General features: G+C 33.7%; 2 protein-coding genes across 2 annotated transcripts; both read right to left on the reverse strand.

Moving 5' to 3' along the window:
• Positions 1–446: 446 nt before the first annotated feature.
• On the reverse strand, positions 447–3512 carry LOC130629463 (uncharacterized protein F21D5.5-like). Its single transcript, XM_057442673.1, has 3 exons — positions 2819–3512; positions 1952–2139; positions 447–1277 (listed from the first exon to the last, which is right to left on the reverse strand). The coding sequence occupies exons 1-3, from the start codon at positions 3438–3440 to the stop codon at positions 801–803; spliced, it is 1287 nt and encodes a 428-aa protein (XP_057298656.1). The 5' UTR covers positions 3441–3512; the 3' UTR covers positions 447–800.
• A 470-nt stretch (positions 3513–3982) lies between these two features.
• LOC130629462 (ruvB-like 1) lies at positions 3983–13625 on the reverse strand. The gene is made up of 2 exons (XM_057442672.1): positions 13384–13625; positions 3983–5396 (listed from the first exon to the last, which is right to left on the reverse strand). The coding sequence occupies exons 1-2, from the start codon at positions 13522–13524 to the stop codon at positions 4170–4172; spliced, it is 1368 nt and encodes a 455-aa protein (XP_057298655.1). The 5' UTR covers positions 13525–13625; the 3' UTR covers positions 3983–4169.
• Between the last annotated feature and the right edge of the window lie 216 nt (positions 13626–13841).

Here is a 13841-nt window from a genome sequence, read left to right on the forward strand (position 1 = left end):
TAATATCAACTTGTTGTAAGGTTCATATAAGATTAATGTTCCAAAATGTCACAAATAAGCGTTAGAGAACAACTGAAGAAAATGAAAACGACAGAATCGTGATTTTGAATTAAGCCTACTGTATTAGAGCATGCCGTGTTTGTAAATATTATCAGTCTTAGTTATGTATTTAAATTATGTTTCTTCAACATTTTACCTGGGGAAAAGGAATCAAAATTATGAATTCTTTTCTTTATTTTCTCGGGGAAAAAAATTAATTTTCGCGCGTATTAATTTTCGCTCACCGCCCCTTTAAACTTAAATTCTGTACTAATGTTCGCGCGAAAACAGAAATTGTTGCGCGAATGCGCGAAAATTCGTACGCGCAAAAATTAGTACGAATAAGGTGTGTCGTCACTAAATTACATAAGAAGAGAAGAGTGCAGAACAAGAAAAAAAAAATGGAATATAAAAACTGTCTACTTCTGATTATTCTTACAATTCATCTTTTTAATGCAGAACTGATTATTTAGCAGACACGAATAATTTGAAGTTTCCTTAAACATACATTACAAAACAAAAAAGGATCACTGCATTACGCAAGACAAACATTACAACAATGAAATCACTAATAAGACACACCATCTTACAAATTTGAAATTATGTCGAACATCAAATGTTACCTTTATGAATAAAACTAAGAATTACAAAGAAGGAAATAACTATTAGAAAGTAAAAGTCACGACGTATTTCTACCACAAATACTTCCAGTATGTCGTAGTCAGTATTTGCATATTCAGATTGTCATACTTCCCCTAATTCTATGTCCACTGCTGAAAAAGTTTTTTATTCTCTTCCGATTCAAATTTGGGTTTGAAAATGATTTTACAAATTTTTGAAAATCCTTCTGAAACACTTGGTTCTTCATATTTGTTTTTGTAAACATTATACCCGACATCAGGAATTCGCCGCGTCTTTCCAGCAGTCTCTATTTGTCTGTACATATTCAGATGTTTAGCAAGATCAAGAGGCGTCTGAAAATGAAAACACCTTGCAGGTACGCCAGCTTTTTTTGCAACTTCTATATAGAGCTTTCGTGTTTCTTTTGAAGGATTTGTGTTATCTACCACAACACTCTTACCGTTCATAATGTTTTCCATTGCAACTTTTAGGCATTTCTCTTGTGTCTTCAATCTATCCCTATTCACACTAACATAATTTTTAGGTTGTAAGTAATTTTTATGAAAAGTTGACTTTCCAGATGCTGGGACGCCAACAAATACAATCAATTCTGTATCCTAAAAATAAGAATATACTTAAAGTTCAAGTGTTGTAAAATTTACTCACTTTTTAAGGAATTACTGAATTCTCTAAAATCATATTTATACACATAACAAAGTTACCTTAATAAAATAAGCGCCAACGTATCAACTTAAATCTTAAGTAGCACCATGAAAAATTGGTTTATGTGCTTTTATGAAGTTGTCACTACCAGTATGCAGGTATGTGATTTTATGAAGTTGTCACTGGCAGTATGTAGTTATGTGATTTTATGAAGTTGTCACTGGCAGTATGTAGTTATGTGATTTTATGAAGCTGTCACTGGCAGTATGTAGTTATGTGATTTTATGAAGTTGTCACTACCAGTATGCAGGTATGTGATTTTATGAAGTTGTTACTAGCAGTATGTAGTTGTGTGATTTTATGAAGTTATCACTACCAGTATGCAGGTATGTGATTTTATGAAGTTGTCACTAGCAGTATATCGTTATGTGCTTTTATGAAGTTGTCACTGGCAGTATGTTTTTATGTGATTTTATGAAGTTGTCACTACCAGTATATAGTTATGTGATTTTATGAAATTGTCACTACCAGTATGCAGGTATGTAATTTTATGAAAAATTACTTTAAGAGTGATTTAAATAAATCACAAGTAATTAAACAAAATATATATAAATTTTAGTTACCATACCTTTGATGCGATATTTTCATAACTGTCATCAATATTTGCGCTGGTCAAAACCTTCGTTGGATCAATTCCATACCAGTCAAAGTTTTTATACGGTTTTGCTCCATCAAAAAATTCTTCCGGTGTATAAAACTTCAGTCCAACATTAACAGCGAATTTACGATCACTACATGAGAAATCTTTTTTTCGTCCTAAACAAAAAAAGCTGTTAAAAATTATCTCTGTTTGTGTTATGCAAGTTTCAGGTCTGATACAACGTGTTCAAAATTTGTTACAAATTTTGCTACAATTACACTGACACTTAACAAAAGAAATATGTTTAACGGTAGTGACAGTCCTTTTGTTCACCCTCAAACCCATCTTGTAAGAATGGAATATGTTAAAATAAAGTCATTGACTTACAACTTCAGTTATAAGATGATGTTTCAAGACTAATCTTATAGTACTACTTCTTGACTATCTTTTTTAGGTTTTCAAAAGTAAATACTTAAAAAAGGGGCGATCATTTTGATTAAATAATAAAAACAAAACTTCCACTTCAATAAAGGTAATAAACATGGTCTGGTGACATACTTCTAGAGACAAAGTGAAGAAGTTATTACATTAATGTGTCTGATGTAACACAGTGAAGTTACACACTTTTTTATAACTAACCTGCGCTATAATAGGAATAGACAAAAAATGTGTCTGTTAAATTTATCTGAATGTTATACGTCCTTGATTTAAATCCTAAAAACGTCCTTGATTTTAATCCTAAAAACTCAATTTTTACAAATTCTTTTAATTTTCCCATTTGGAGCCTTACTTTCTCATTTATATTGGCATATTTATCAGCGTGTTTACTTAAGACAAGCAAAAATAAAAACTCACCTACAGCCCAGTTTTTCGGTCTTCCAGCTGCATCACCAACATAGTAAGACGAATTAATATCAACTTCCAAACAACCATTACATTTTTTGATCATAAAATCCCACATTGAGGTGTATGGCTTACGATATATATTTTCACCTGTTGCAACAAACACCTGGAATGCGAAGCCTAATTTAGACATGATGGCAGATATTTTAGTCTGTATTTCATTTGACTTGACTTTCTTTTTTTCTAATCCGGCTTGATTTGTAAATACAACTATTTTGTATCCATCTTCGCGTAACGATTTTAGCTTAGGTATGACTTTTCCACTTAAAAACTTCCAATCAGCAGGCCCCGTGGGAAATGCTTTCCCACTTTGAGTAGCAATTAAAGTATAGTCTAAATCGAATCCAGCTATTTTAGCTGAAGGCGGTATATCTTCCCCGTCTAAATACATCAAAGGCTTCAAACCTTTCGCTTCTTCACCATGGTACTTCCAATTAACTTTAAATTTCCCTTCCTCCTTCTTTGCAACTTTTGATGGCTTCTCTCCTGCACCACTTTTGCATAAAGATCTTTTCATAGTGTAGTAATGTAGTTGTGCGGTTGATATAACAAATTTGTTTCTGTAAAATATCATGCAATTTTAACTAAAATATTGCAAAACATAATTTGACTAACATATCTTAAGAGAAATTTTACCAGAAAGAAAATTTGGCACATTTAGCACTCATAAAAATCTGCACAATTAAATTCCTTCACAAAATTTAATCTCCCTGTCCCTAAATTTAATATTTTTCGTCATCCTTTTAATTAACTTCCTGTTGATTTCTTTTTCGAAGGTAAGTCCTGAAGCTTGCCAAAAAAATAAATTGAGTAAATTGTCAGAAATTTTGTCAAAAATATGTGAATTCTTTAAATTTTTACGAAATTAACTTCACTGGTGACAGAAAGTGGTTGATTGTACAGGATTAAATCATTTTTTATAAAACATACAATTACAGACAAGACTATCAAGTATCTAAAATTTCCCTTTGCAGTTAAAACCCTAATTCTAAGATTTTTTTCTTGTTGTTAAAATTTTGATAACAAAGTAATTATAACTTCATTTTTTTGGAGACAACTTGTGTAAGTAGTAAAATAAGATATAAAATCCACATTTAAAAGGAAATAATAAAAATATCCACTTTGCATTACTATGCTATATATATTTAATCTAGCATGATCATGTTTACAAAAACAAACATCTTTTTAACAATATTTTAAGGGAACAAGATATTGACTTAATGTTTCGTATAGAGAACACGGTTATTTGCTACACTTCATACATTGCCACAGGTGCACAGGTTAAGTTTATTGTTTATAACTTCTATTTCATATACAAATTTCCTTGCTCTGCTAATAACTTTGCGGAAGATTTAGCATCAAAAAATAATTCGTTTATTTCATGAATTTCATTTACTGTAACACAATCCTGTCCATTTATTTTCGCAAGCACAGAAGCTGGTGTCAACAACTGAACAGCGTATCGTAAAGTTGAGTTACAACCAACTGTGCCAAGTTCAGTTAATGACTCATCATCAAGTTGGATTCCTTCTATTTGGCTTCTGATCTTTATAATCTGCATCATTTCTTGCTTTGAGTAAGGCATTGTTCTTATAATCATGACTCGATCAAGCAAATCCAAGGGAATTCCATGAGGTGCCCGAATATCTGTACCCCGTATTGTACACGATCCACGATTTGTTGCAAATATTACAATTGGTGACAGTGAAGATTCCAATGCTTTATGAAGATAAGTAAAGCATTCAATATCAAGCATGTGTACTTCATCAATAAACAAAACACCTGGAACCAATTCCGCAACACCCTGATCAATGTACTTATTGACTACTTTGTTAATCTCTTTTCGAAGTTTGTCAGTTATCTCAGTCTTTTTTGGCTTCATAAGTTGTCCCATCATAGATAAAACATCTTGTCCCCCTTGTGGCCGAGCATTTGCAATATCCAGATCATGCAAGGTAACATCTTGAACAATCTCTTTCTTTTTATGTACATCACCTTTTGGTAGAGGAACATATTCTTCAGCTTCCAAGTCAAACTCTGTTGCAAATGCATCAGATCGTCCTAGTCTTTTGACTGCACCGCTATTTGACTCAATATAAATAACATCACCTGGCTCCACTTTCTCTTTTTGCAAGCTTTCATATATTGCTGGATCAAGTTTTAATTGCTTGGTCCCTTTTGCAGTTTTTAAACCAATTATAATATGACTGACACTTTTGCCGTATCCACCCATTGGATTTTCAGTTTCAAAAGGTGTAAGCTCTGTTACTTCTCCTTCATAAACTTCCTTTGTTTCTTTGATTCGTAAGCCTATGGCACGTCGAAAGTTTTCCATAAGTACTTCCGTTTTTTTAACTTCAGTAGAATACACTTCACTACCAACCATAGGACAAAAAGGAACCTTTGGTCCAAGATCTTGAGCTGTAGCTAAAGCCAAAGCAGTTTTGCCAGTACCAGGGGGACCAGCTAACAACACTGCTCTTCCAGCCATCTTTTTGCTTTTTATCAAGTCCACAATAACACCGCATGCCTGAAGTAAAAGAAATAGATTAGTCATGTAAGAACATTGTCTAAATACTTGCAAAAATATTGTTTAGATAATTGTCCAAATATTCAGATCCATTCACAAGATGTACATACTCAGTTGGGAAAATGTATACCCTCACACATTTAATTAATCCGCATGAGCAATCCACGTGTAATCAGACAATCAAATTTATTTGTGTGAGCATTTCCAGCTCAAAAAATGTATCTCCTTATGCTGTGATTTGTAACTTGATGCACACCCCGTCTTAAATTAAACTTTGCAACTGCTTTTGGGACAAAACAAATATTAAAACATGATTTATACTACAGAAACATATGCTACCAAATGTTTTTCCATTTTATTTGAGGTTATTATTAGAAGTTGTCAGCTCCCTTGAAAAACATCTGCCATTACAAAAAATCGTAATTGGATTCACTTCTTACACAAAAGTCCCTAAATGCCTAGTTTATCAAAACTTTAATTATCAATTTAATATCAAATATTATATTTCATAGTGTATGGGTAAAATGTGGATGTGATGAATGATTACAAAATAAAGAGATGTAAAATATACATAAACTCAATCTGAGAAATGCGAAGAAGAGAAGGTGATACATAGAGAAGAGAAGGTGATACATAGAAAAGATTTAAAGATAAGCATGTCCACAAAAATGGCACAAAAAGCGGCAACAGATGAAGACATTGAACAATGGTTAACGTTAGTTGCTGAGCTATGTACAAAAGCTTTAGATAATGTGGTAAGAGACCGTTGATCTTTTTAAAGTAATGAAGAACTGTAAAAAAGAACCACTGCAAAAAACATTGCAATTAGTCACGTATAGTTCATTGGTGCAAAACCTATTCCCTGAATTATGCCAATCTTTGTGGAGAAGAACACTGTGTGATTATGATGAGCAATTCTTGTCTTGTGGTTTCTGCAGTCAGGAAGTACACAAAAAATGCTTCCTTAATTGGACTTTGTTCTGCTGTGCCATATTTATTTCTGCTTTTTTAATTTAATTAAAAAAAACATCAAAAAGAAAAGCGATCTGATTTCAAGTGTTGTTTATAAATATCAATGTAAAAATGCGAGTCTATAAAACGAAAAGTTTGGCTTGCCGAACAATGACACGTTTGGTGTAGAGGTTTTCAAGTAATTTGAACCCAAAGCTAGCTAAACAAAGATGAAACCACTTTCACTTTGTACCGCTATGTCTGACTGAAGAAGATAAACAGCAATCATGCCAGCTGATAAAGTGGTAGATAGAAAAAGAGATATCTAGAAAGTAAAATAAAAAAGCTTATACTTTGTTGAATATGGACAGGTCTACAGATGGAGGAGTCAGCAATAGTAGCAACTCCCACCTCACCTATTTCCAATTCTCCAATACCTAACTATAACAGTTTCATACTTGTTTTTTTTAAATGGATACAAGCTTTACCAGATGGCACAAAAAGCCCTCATAATTAAATTAATTTTTAAAACTTAGAAAGCCATAAAGATTTTTCAAAAAAACTAGAAGATTCATAGAAAGTTCTTTTATATGGCATCAACATCAGGTTATTAGTTCACCATATCAGTTGCCACTTACAAAATTAAAATTCCTATCAACTGCTACAAAGTTAAACACCATATTCTCATGAAAAACAATAGCATAGCTTGCTGTCCCACATGGCCCTTAAAGCTTAACACCCACTTCATTTATCTCATCCTGTTTATATTATGTTGATAACTTGCAATTTAACATTTATTAAGGCAAGTGTAAAGGAAACAAATGATTTTTTTTTCGTTTTTTTTTTCTTCGTGAAATCAGGGCAAAATATACTAAACTTTTTAATTATGATTTTTTTCAAAAATTCCATTTGGATCTCTGTTTATTTTGTTTGTGCTGTGATGATCTTTGTAACACTTTTTCTGTGTCATATGTGCTCACGTGTGCCTATTTCCTTCAAAACAAAAACTTTTGAAGAGCTGATATTTTTCTCACTTTTCAAAGAGAAAAATATCACGCTTTAAGAATGGAAAACCTGTCAAGTGTAATTTCAATGCCGCAAGTAGCCGCATGTGGGTAAAAACTTCAAAACTTTAAAACTCTTTTTCTTAGTGTTTATTTTTTGATAAAATGGTATCTACATCTGAACTTTCTCTTACAAAACTAAAAAACGCTTGCGTAGGAGAGCTGTTCTGAAATAAAGCTAAATAATATATCTAAGAAGGTATTTTTTATTTTTTTGTAAAAACGTGTTTAAATTTTTTTACAGCTGTCTATGTGAAAGAAAGCAAGTTGAAAAAGTAGCATTTGGAAGAATATGAAATAGTAAGAAAACTATAAAATTTGGAACAAAATAGTAAAAACCCTTTTTAGATACAGCCCAGCTGGGAAGAATAGTCAAAAAATTTTGAAAAAAAATCTAGCCGTTTTGTAAGAGAAACATCATTTAGGAGAGACTGGGGTAAATTTTGTATACACCTAAACCTCAAACGACCTTAATATTTTTCCAAAAAAATTATATCATTCAATTAAGAAAAATAAGAGCTTCCAAAATATCTACATATCAGGTTATGAAAATGTTATTTAGAGATGATATTTGGATTATAAAAATCATGCGCACTTTCCTTTACACTCACCATAAACAAAACTCAAAATATTAAAGCAAATATTTAGCCACATTTTTATGTGTTGAAAACCGCACTTTTTTAGAAATTTTTTTTTAAATAAACCCAATTTAATATCATCTCCTGTATGGCAAAACAAGGCTGTCTTGTGTAGATGTGCACTTAGAGCTTTTTTAACATACCATGGTATGATGAGCCAGGGATTTACAGGCGGAGGTTTTGTTCAGCCCGATTTTTTCTGCCTCTTGGGATCAGACTTGCATGGATTTTAAATATTTCCAAGTTTGACCAGTAGTTGTTTTAGCCTGACTGTGTGTTTACTTTACCGGCAGTCCAGCCTTTATAAAAGGAAGATTTTACTGACCTAAATCAAAAATACTTCCCAAGACTAACTTCAAACAAAAGAAATTTTTCCCCAAAAGTTTCAGTGGACCTTTGTGTATATACGTTTTTTACACTTATAACCACAAAGGCATTAAAATAGCAAAAAAAGCCCTAGTAATGACGCTGTGGAATTCTCATCTTCACAATAAATTTACTAGCCATACATTTTACTGGCCTAAACTGAAGCCCACAACTTTTTTATTTTGTCCTAACTGTCTAATGAAGGAAGTAGAAAACTTAAAAACAAAAGAGGGTACAACAACCGCTTATACAGGGTTCAGACAAAGGCTGACAAAATAAACTCCCTGAGTTTCCGTGAGTTTTTGGTCGTTTTGAAGGCATTTTTCCCTGAAACTAAAGTATGCAAAATTGTTAGATATAAGACCTACATTTAAACAGTACATAACTTGCCATAACCAAATATTAGAGCTGGGGATCATCAATAGGTAAAATTATAACCCATTTAAGAATCTTAAAGACCCTGGGTTTCCTTAAAATTTTCTAAAAAAGACCATTTTTCCAGGTTTTCCCGGGTCTGTCTGAACCCTGTTATATATAAAAACAGAATTGACGTCACCTTCCCACAAAGGAATTTATTTACAATTGGTACACAAGATGGTGAACGGCACAAAGCGCTTTTAGCTAATATTTTTCAACTTTTATGAAAGAATATCTTGCAAACAAATAAAAAAAGGTATAAAGAATATCATTCTCATCATTAGTACAAGATTAATTTTAAGATTTCGATTACTTTTTTCTAAGCTGGAGGTAGCGTATACTGTCCATATTATGTGAACGTCATTACCAGTACATTTTAGCTGATCCCTTTTTGTTCAGGCCCTGAACAAACGCCAACCTCATACACTGAAATTTCTTTGCAGTTGTTTTAGGAAACTACTCAAGTCAAAACAATCACGTTATCTGGTGAGGGGAGTTGTTAAAATGTTGCTAAAGCTATTTTTTAGCTAATCACATAATAAAGATCAAGAGTCAACACTTTTTTTCTATTGGTAATTATTAAGTGACTGCGAGGCTGCATTGTTTCGTTGCTACATGGTAGCTGCATGGTTGTGTGGCAGTAAGGTTTTGTGGGTGCAAACCCTAACCAATGTGTTAATGTTGGATTACCCTGCAGCCATTGCAAGTTTAGGTCAAGGGTTTCGTAACTCGTTGACAGTGCGGTGATGGGTATAGAATATGGTAGGATTTGATATCAATCAGCCAGGTAATACACAAGCTCACAGTTTTGAAAAGGAAAGTTACAAATTTTTTAATTATTAGTTTTAAGTCCCATGAAATGCCACATAGTGATGGTGTCACTTTAAAAAACACCCAGTCCGGTCTGTGAACGGTTGGCGCTAGGAAGGGCATCCAGCTGTAAAACAATGCCAAAACTCTTTATTAATGGCCGTAAGAATAGTTAATCAGTCAAACTGCGTAAACGGGGCTGGAACTCTAAGGAGTGAAGGTGTCGCGCACGGTAGGACAGATGTCAGATGTGAGCATCGTCAGACCGTTACCCAGCTATCACATCACAAGGTAGATAACACTAGGTTGAGGATGGCTAGTGTAAATGTTGGTACTTTGAGAGGTAGAGCAGGTGAAGTAGTTGAAATGTTAGAACGTAGATCTGTTGATATGTGTTGTGTTCAGGAAGTTAGGTGGAGAGGAGCTTCAGTGAGATTTGTGGAAGGTAGGAGGGCAAGGTATAAGCTTTTTTGGATTGGTAATAGTGATGGATATGGAGGAGTTAGCATATTCGTCGCAGAGAAGTGGGTAGTACTGGCATACAGTTTGTATGCAAGCGTTGCAAAGGTGAGATTATAGAGAAGTATTTCCAGCTTTAATGATGTACAACAGTGGCTCGTTAGAGATAGTTAAGAACTTCTGTTACTTAGGTGATATGTTGGGCAGTGAAGGGGGTGTTGGAAGAAGTGTTACTTGCAGGATAGGTTCTGCTTGGAAAAAGTTTAGAGAGTTACTTCCTTTATTGACTAGCAGAGTCCTGTCAATTGAGGTAAAAGGTAGGTTGTATGAGGCCTGTGTAAGAAGTGTTATGTTGTACGGTAGTGAGACATGGGCAGTGAAGCAGGAAGATCTTGACCGTTTAGAAAGGAATGATATGAGAATGGTTAGGTGGATGTGTAATGCCAGTCTGAGAGACAGAAAGAGTTCAGATGAGCTAAGAAGCAGGCTAAGTCTCCGTAGAATTAAAGATGTTATCCAGATAAGAAGATTGAATTGGCTGGGGCACTTGGAAAGAATGGAGGAGGATAATTGGGTAAGAAAGTGTAGAGACTTGATAGTTCCTGGGGCAAAGCCCAGAGGCAGACCGAGAAAGACTTGGCAGGAGGTTATAAGGACAGACTTGATAGAGAGGAAGTTGAGTTTAGATCTAACACAGTCTAGATCAGATTGGAAGAGGGTCATTAATATACCCCGTCCAACCCATGCTAGCATGGAAAACGGACGTTAAGCCGAGAATGATGATGATGATGATGATTTAAGTGGGGTTACTGGCAATAACATAGTAAATTTCTTATGCTGTATAAGACTAATTATTTCTTCAAAAAATACGATATATTCATAATGCCTATGATCAGAGCCTTAAAGGGGAAGTTTGGTCAAAAATTATATTTTCGTAATCAATAGTCATAAAAGAAAAAAAACGGATACCATAATTCTTTTCAAGTGAAACGCTCTTTTTTCTAAAATAATCTGTGTTAAACACGCGTAAAAACACCTCCGTATATTGACCCCTTAACATTTTTACGAAGGCTGGGTTGAGTTTGAATTATGACGTTTTATAGTTCAAAAAGCGAAGTTCGGTGTTGGGGATTAGGTGTAATCACATGAAGAAGTATTTAGTCTATACATTTTTTTTATTTTAATATGTCAAACTGTGCTGCCATCAGCTGTACAAATTGAAGTAGCAATAATTATTAGACAGAAAAAGATAAGGGGAGCAAGAAAAATAAGGAGGTAGAGAACGAAAAGCTGACAACGAAGACGAAGATTATAAGGAGAGAAAAAATGGGGTAGTCTCTTATCAGATTCCCAGTGCGAAAAAAAATATAGAGGTTTGAAAAAAATGGCTACATAATATAAAAAGAAGTGATACCTTGCCGAAAGACTCTAGATTTTGTAGTTGTTCTCTACATTTTGAACCAGAATGCTTCAAAAGTTTTGTTAAGCTATGTTTGTTAGTTATGTTTGTTAGCTATGTTTCAAACATCCAAGCATTTGTCTTTCTCGTATATAGAGAAAACTCATGTTAGGCAAAATTTTTTGAGAGAAGTTTTTCCATCAGGTGTCGTGCTCATATGCATATTTTTTTATCAACGCGAAGACTAATATTTAAAGGAAATATGTAGAGTTTTGTTATGGTTGTAAACACGAAAAAGAAAATTATGATTGGCTAATTTTTTGTTTATTTTACCTTCGAAATGATTGTCAGGAATTTTATTTGTATCCCTGCTACACAAGCCTTTCACTGTACGACTACATCGCTCTACAGTGCATTGGCACCAGGTATTGTTGTCGATCCTAGAAACAATAAGAGGTTCTTCTTCTTCATCACTCTCGGAACTACACCTTCATAAATTTTGGTCTGGTTTGAAATTTAAGGGACTACTAAGAGCAGATAAATCAGGCATGTCATTATTTTAGAGCTTGAATCACTGCGAAATGGATCCATTGCTTACAAATTGACACTGTATTTTCAAAGAAGCAATTTGATACAGATTTGAAAAGAAATATAGCTAGAAAAAGTAGATTCTTTTAGCAAACTGGGTAGCCTGTGTTGTGACTATTTCACGTGATGCAATGTTTTGAACTATGAAACGTCATACTTGAGTTAGAACCCAGCTTTTTTTTCTGACGCGCTTTTTCAAAAACGAAGATTTTTAAGAAGTTTGTGTCAACATTAGAGACATTTCCAAAACTCTGAGTATAATGAAGTAAAGTTTTTCTGTTTTTATAAGTATAAACACATGGAATTATAAAATAAAATAATTTTTTTTTTAAACAGAACTTCCCCTTAAAATTCAATCTGTTTAATTCCTTGTTTATATACAGAAAATGAGCGAACACCTTAAAGGTTACCTCCTGCGAAAAATCAAGTTGATCACATATGAAAGATCTTTGAAAGTTCTCTAGAATCTTTTTATTTTTTGGAAAAACCATTATCTCGTGATATTTGTCCTAAAAGTTGTGCTAATTATGCGAAATTATGACGTCATGAGTTAGCATTGAGCAAAATTATGGTAACTAAATATTGAAATTTATGTAAAATGTTGAAAATACGTCAAAGTTAACGGCTAGAAAACATTCTAAACTCATAGAATTTGCATGGCGGATATAAAAGTAATAGCTACATGTAAACGTGCCCACCAACCAAACTCGTTTCCAATTGACTAAAACAAGGTCCAAGGCGAGATTGTTCAAATAGTTTTTTTGTCTATGATAGCGTAATTAGGACATCATAGTCTAACCATCCGCCATCTTTTTTTAAATCAACATATTGTATTTAGGCGGTTTTTTAAAACACCTAGGAAAAAACGTTGTGCGCATCGGGATCAGTGGCATAACAAACTAAAAGCAATATCTTCAAAATGCACCATAACATTTACAAAAACAATACTTGTACATCCGAGGGAGGTTTGTTAGATCATTTTTTTTTAACCTTAAAGATTGGTGCGACTACGAACCAGAAGGCTGAAATAAGCAAATTTAGTGCCGATAGCCTAGTTAGAAGATAAATTTCGCCTAATTTGTCTATCATAGCCTATTTAGACAGAATAGTCTAATTTGCAGTCGTCCCTACTGTATATATGGTAAGCTGTATGTAAAGGGGGCTTCCAAACTCAAGAAAATCGAAAACAAGGTCTATGGTCAGTGTAAAAATCGTTAAAATTTAAAAAAGTATATAATTGCAGCGTGTGAGAGAAAAAAGTTTTATGCTAAATGCTTAGAAGGCTGGGTAGCTACCTCTCGTGCATTTTCTTGACCAACCAATCCTGATGCTATGTTTATTGCAGCACCATCTTCGTTCAAACCTAATCCCTTTATATGGCTATGCGTTGCTATACGTTGTGTCTTGGTTGTACTTTTAACTTCTTCGATTTTCATTATAAATTCTTCTTTCTAACTGCTCTCTTGTTCAAATCACAGTCTGGTCTTGCGTCTCTCGTGGGTGCGCGTGGTTGCTTCAAAAACAAAGTGGCGCGGGACGTTAGTCGTGGTAATTACTTCATAAAGTCTCCAGAAGGACGATACTGCCTAAAGCCTGTTTTTCACTAGGTGGTTTAAAACGCGCGGATTGGAGCGTCTAATTTTTTAAACCGCCTCGCCTTTCGCTCCGTCTGTCGATTTCTAATTTCCACTTGTAAAAAGACGCCAAAATTAGAATGAAAAAAAATATTTTATTTGAGAAAGTTAAAAAATTT

The sequence above is a fragment of the Hydractinia symbiolongicarpus genome, chromosome 2 (assembly GCF_029227915.1).
Source record: "Hydractinia symbiolongicarpus strain clone_291-10 chromosome 2, HSymV2.1, whole genome shotgun sequence".
NCBI classification, from domain to species: Eukaryota; Metazoa; Cnidaria; class Hydrozoa; order Anthoathecata; family Hydractiniidae; genus Hydractinia; species Hydractinia symbiolongicarpus.

Excerpts from the sequence above, each read along its gene's own strand:
- LOC130629463 (XM_057442673.1), bottom strand. The coding sequence starts at position 3,440 with ATGATATTTTACAGAAACAAATTTGTTATATCAACCGCACAACTACAT. Across the intron at positions 2,140-2,818 it reads ACCGAAAAACTGGGCTGTAG|GACGAAAAAAAGATTTCTCA; the intron begins GTGAGTTTTTAT and ends TTTTTTGTTTAG. Across the intron at positions 1,278-1,951 it reads ATGAAAATATCGCATCAAAG|GATACAGAATTGATTGTATT; the intron begins GTATGGTAACTA and ends TCTTATTTTTAG.
- LOC130629462 (XM_057442672.1), bottom strand. The coding sequence starts at position 13,524 with ATGAAAATCGAAGAAGTTAAAAGTACAACCAAGACACAACGTATAGCA. Across the intron at positions 5,397-13,383 it reads GTCAAGAAAATGCACGAGAG|GCATGCGGTGTTATTGTGGA; the intron begins GTAGCTACCCAG and ends CTTTTACTTCAG.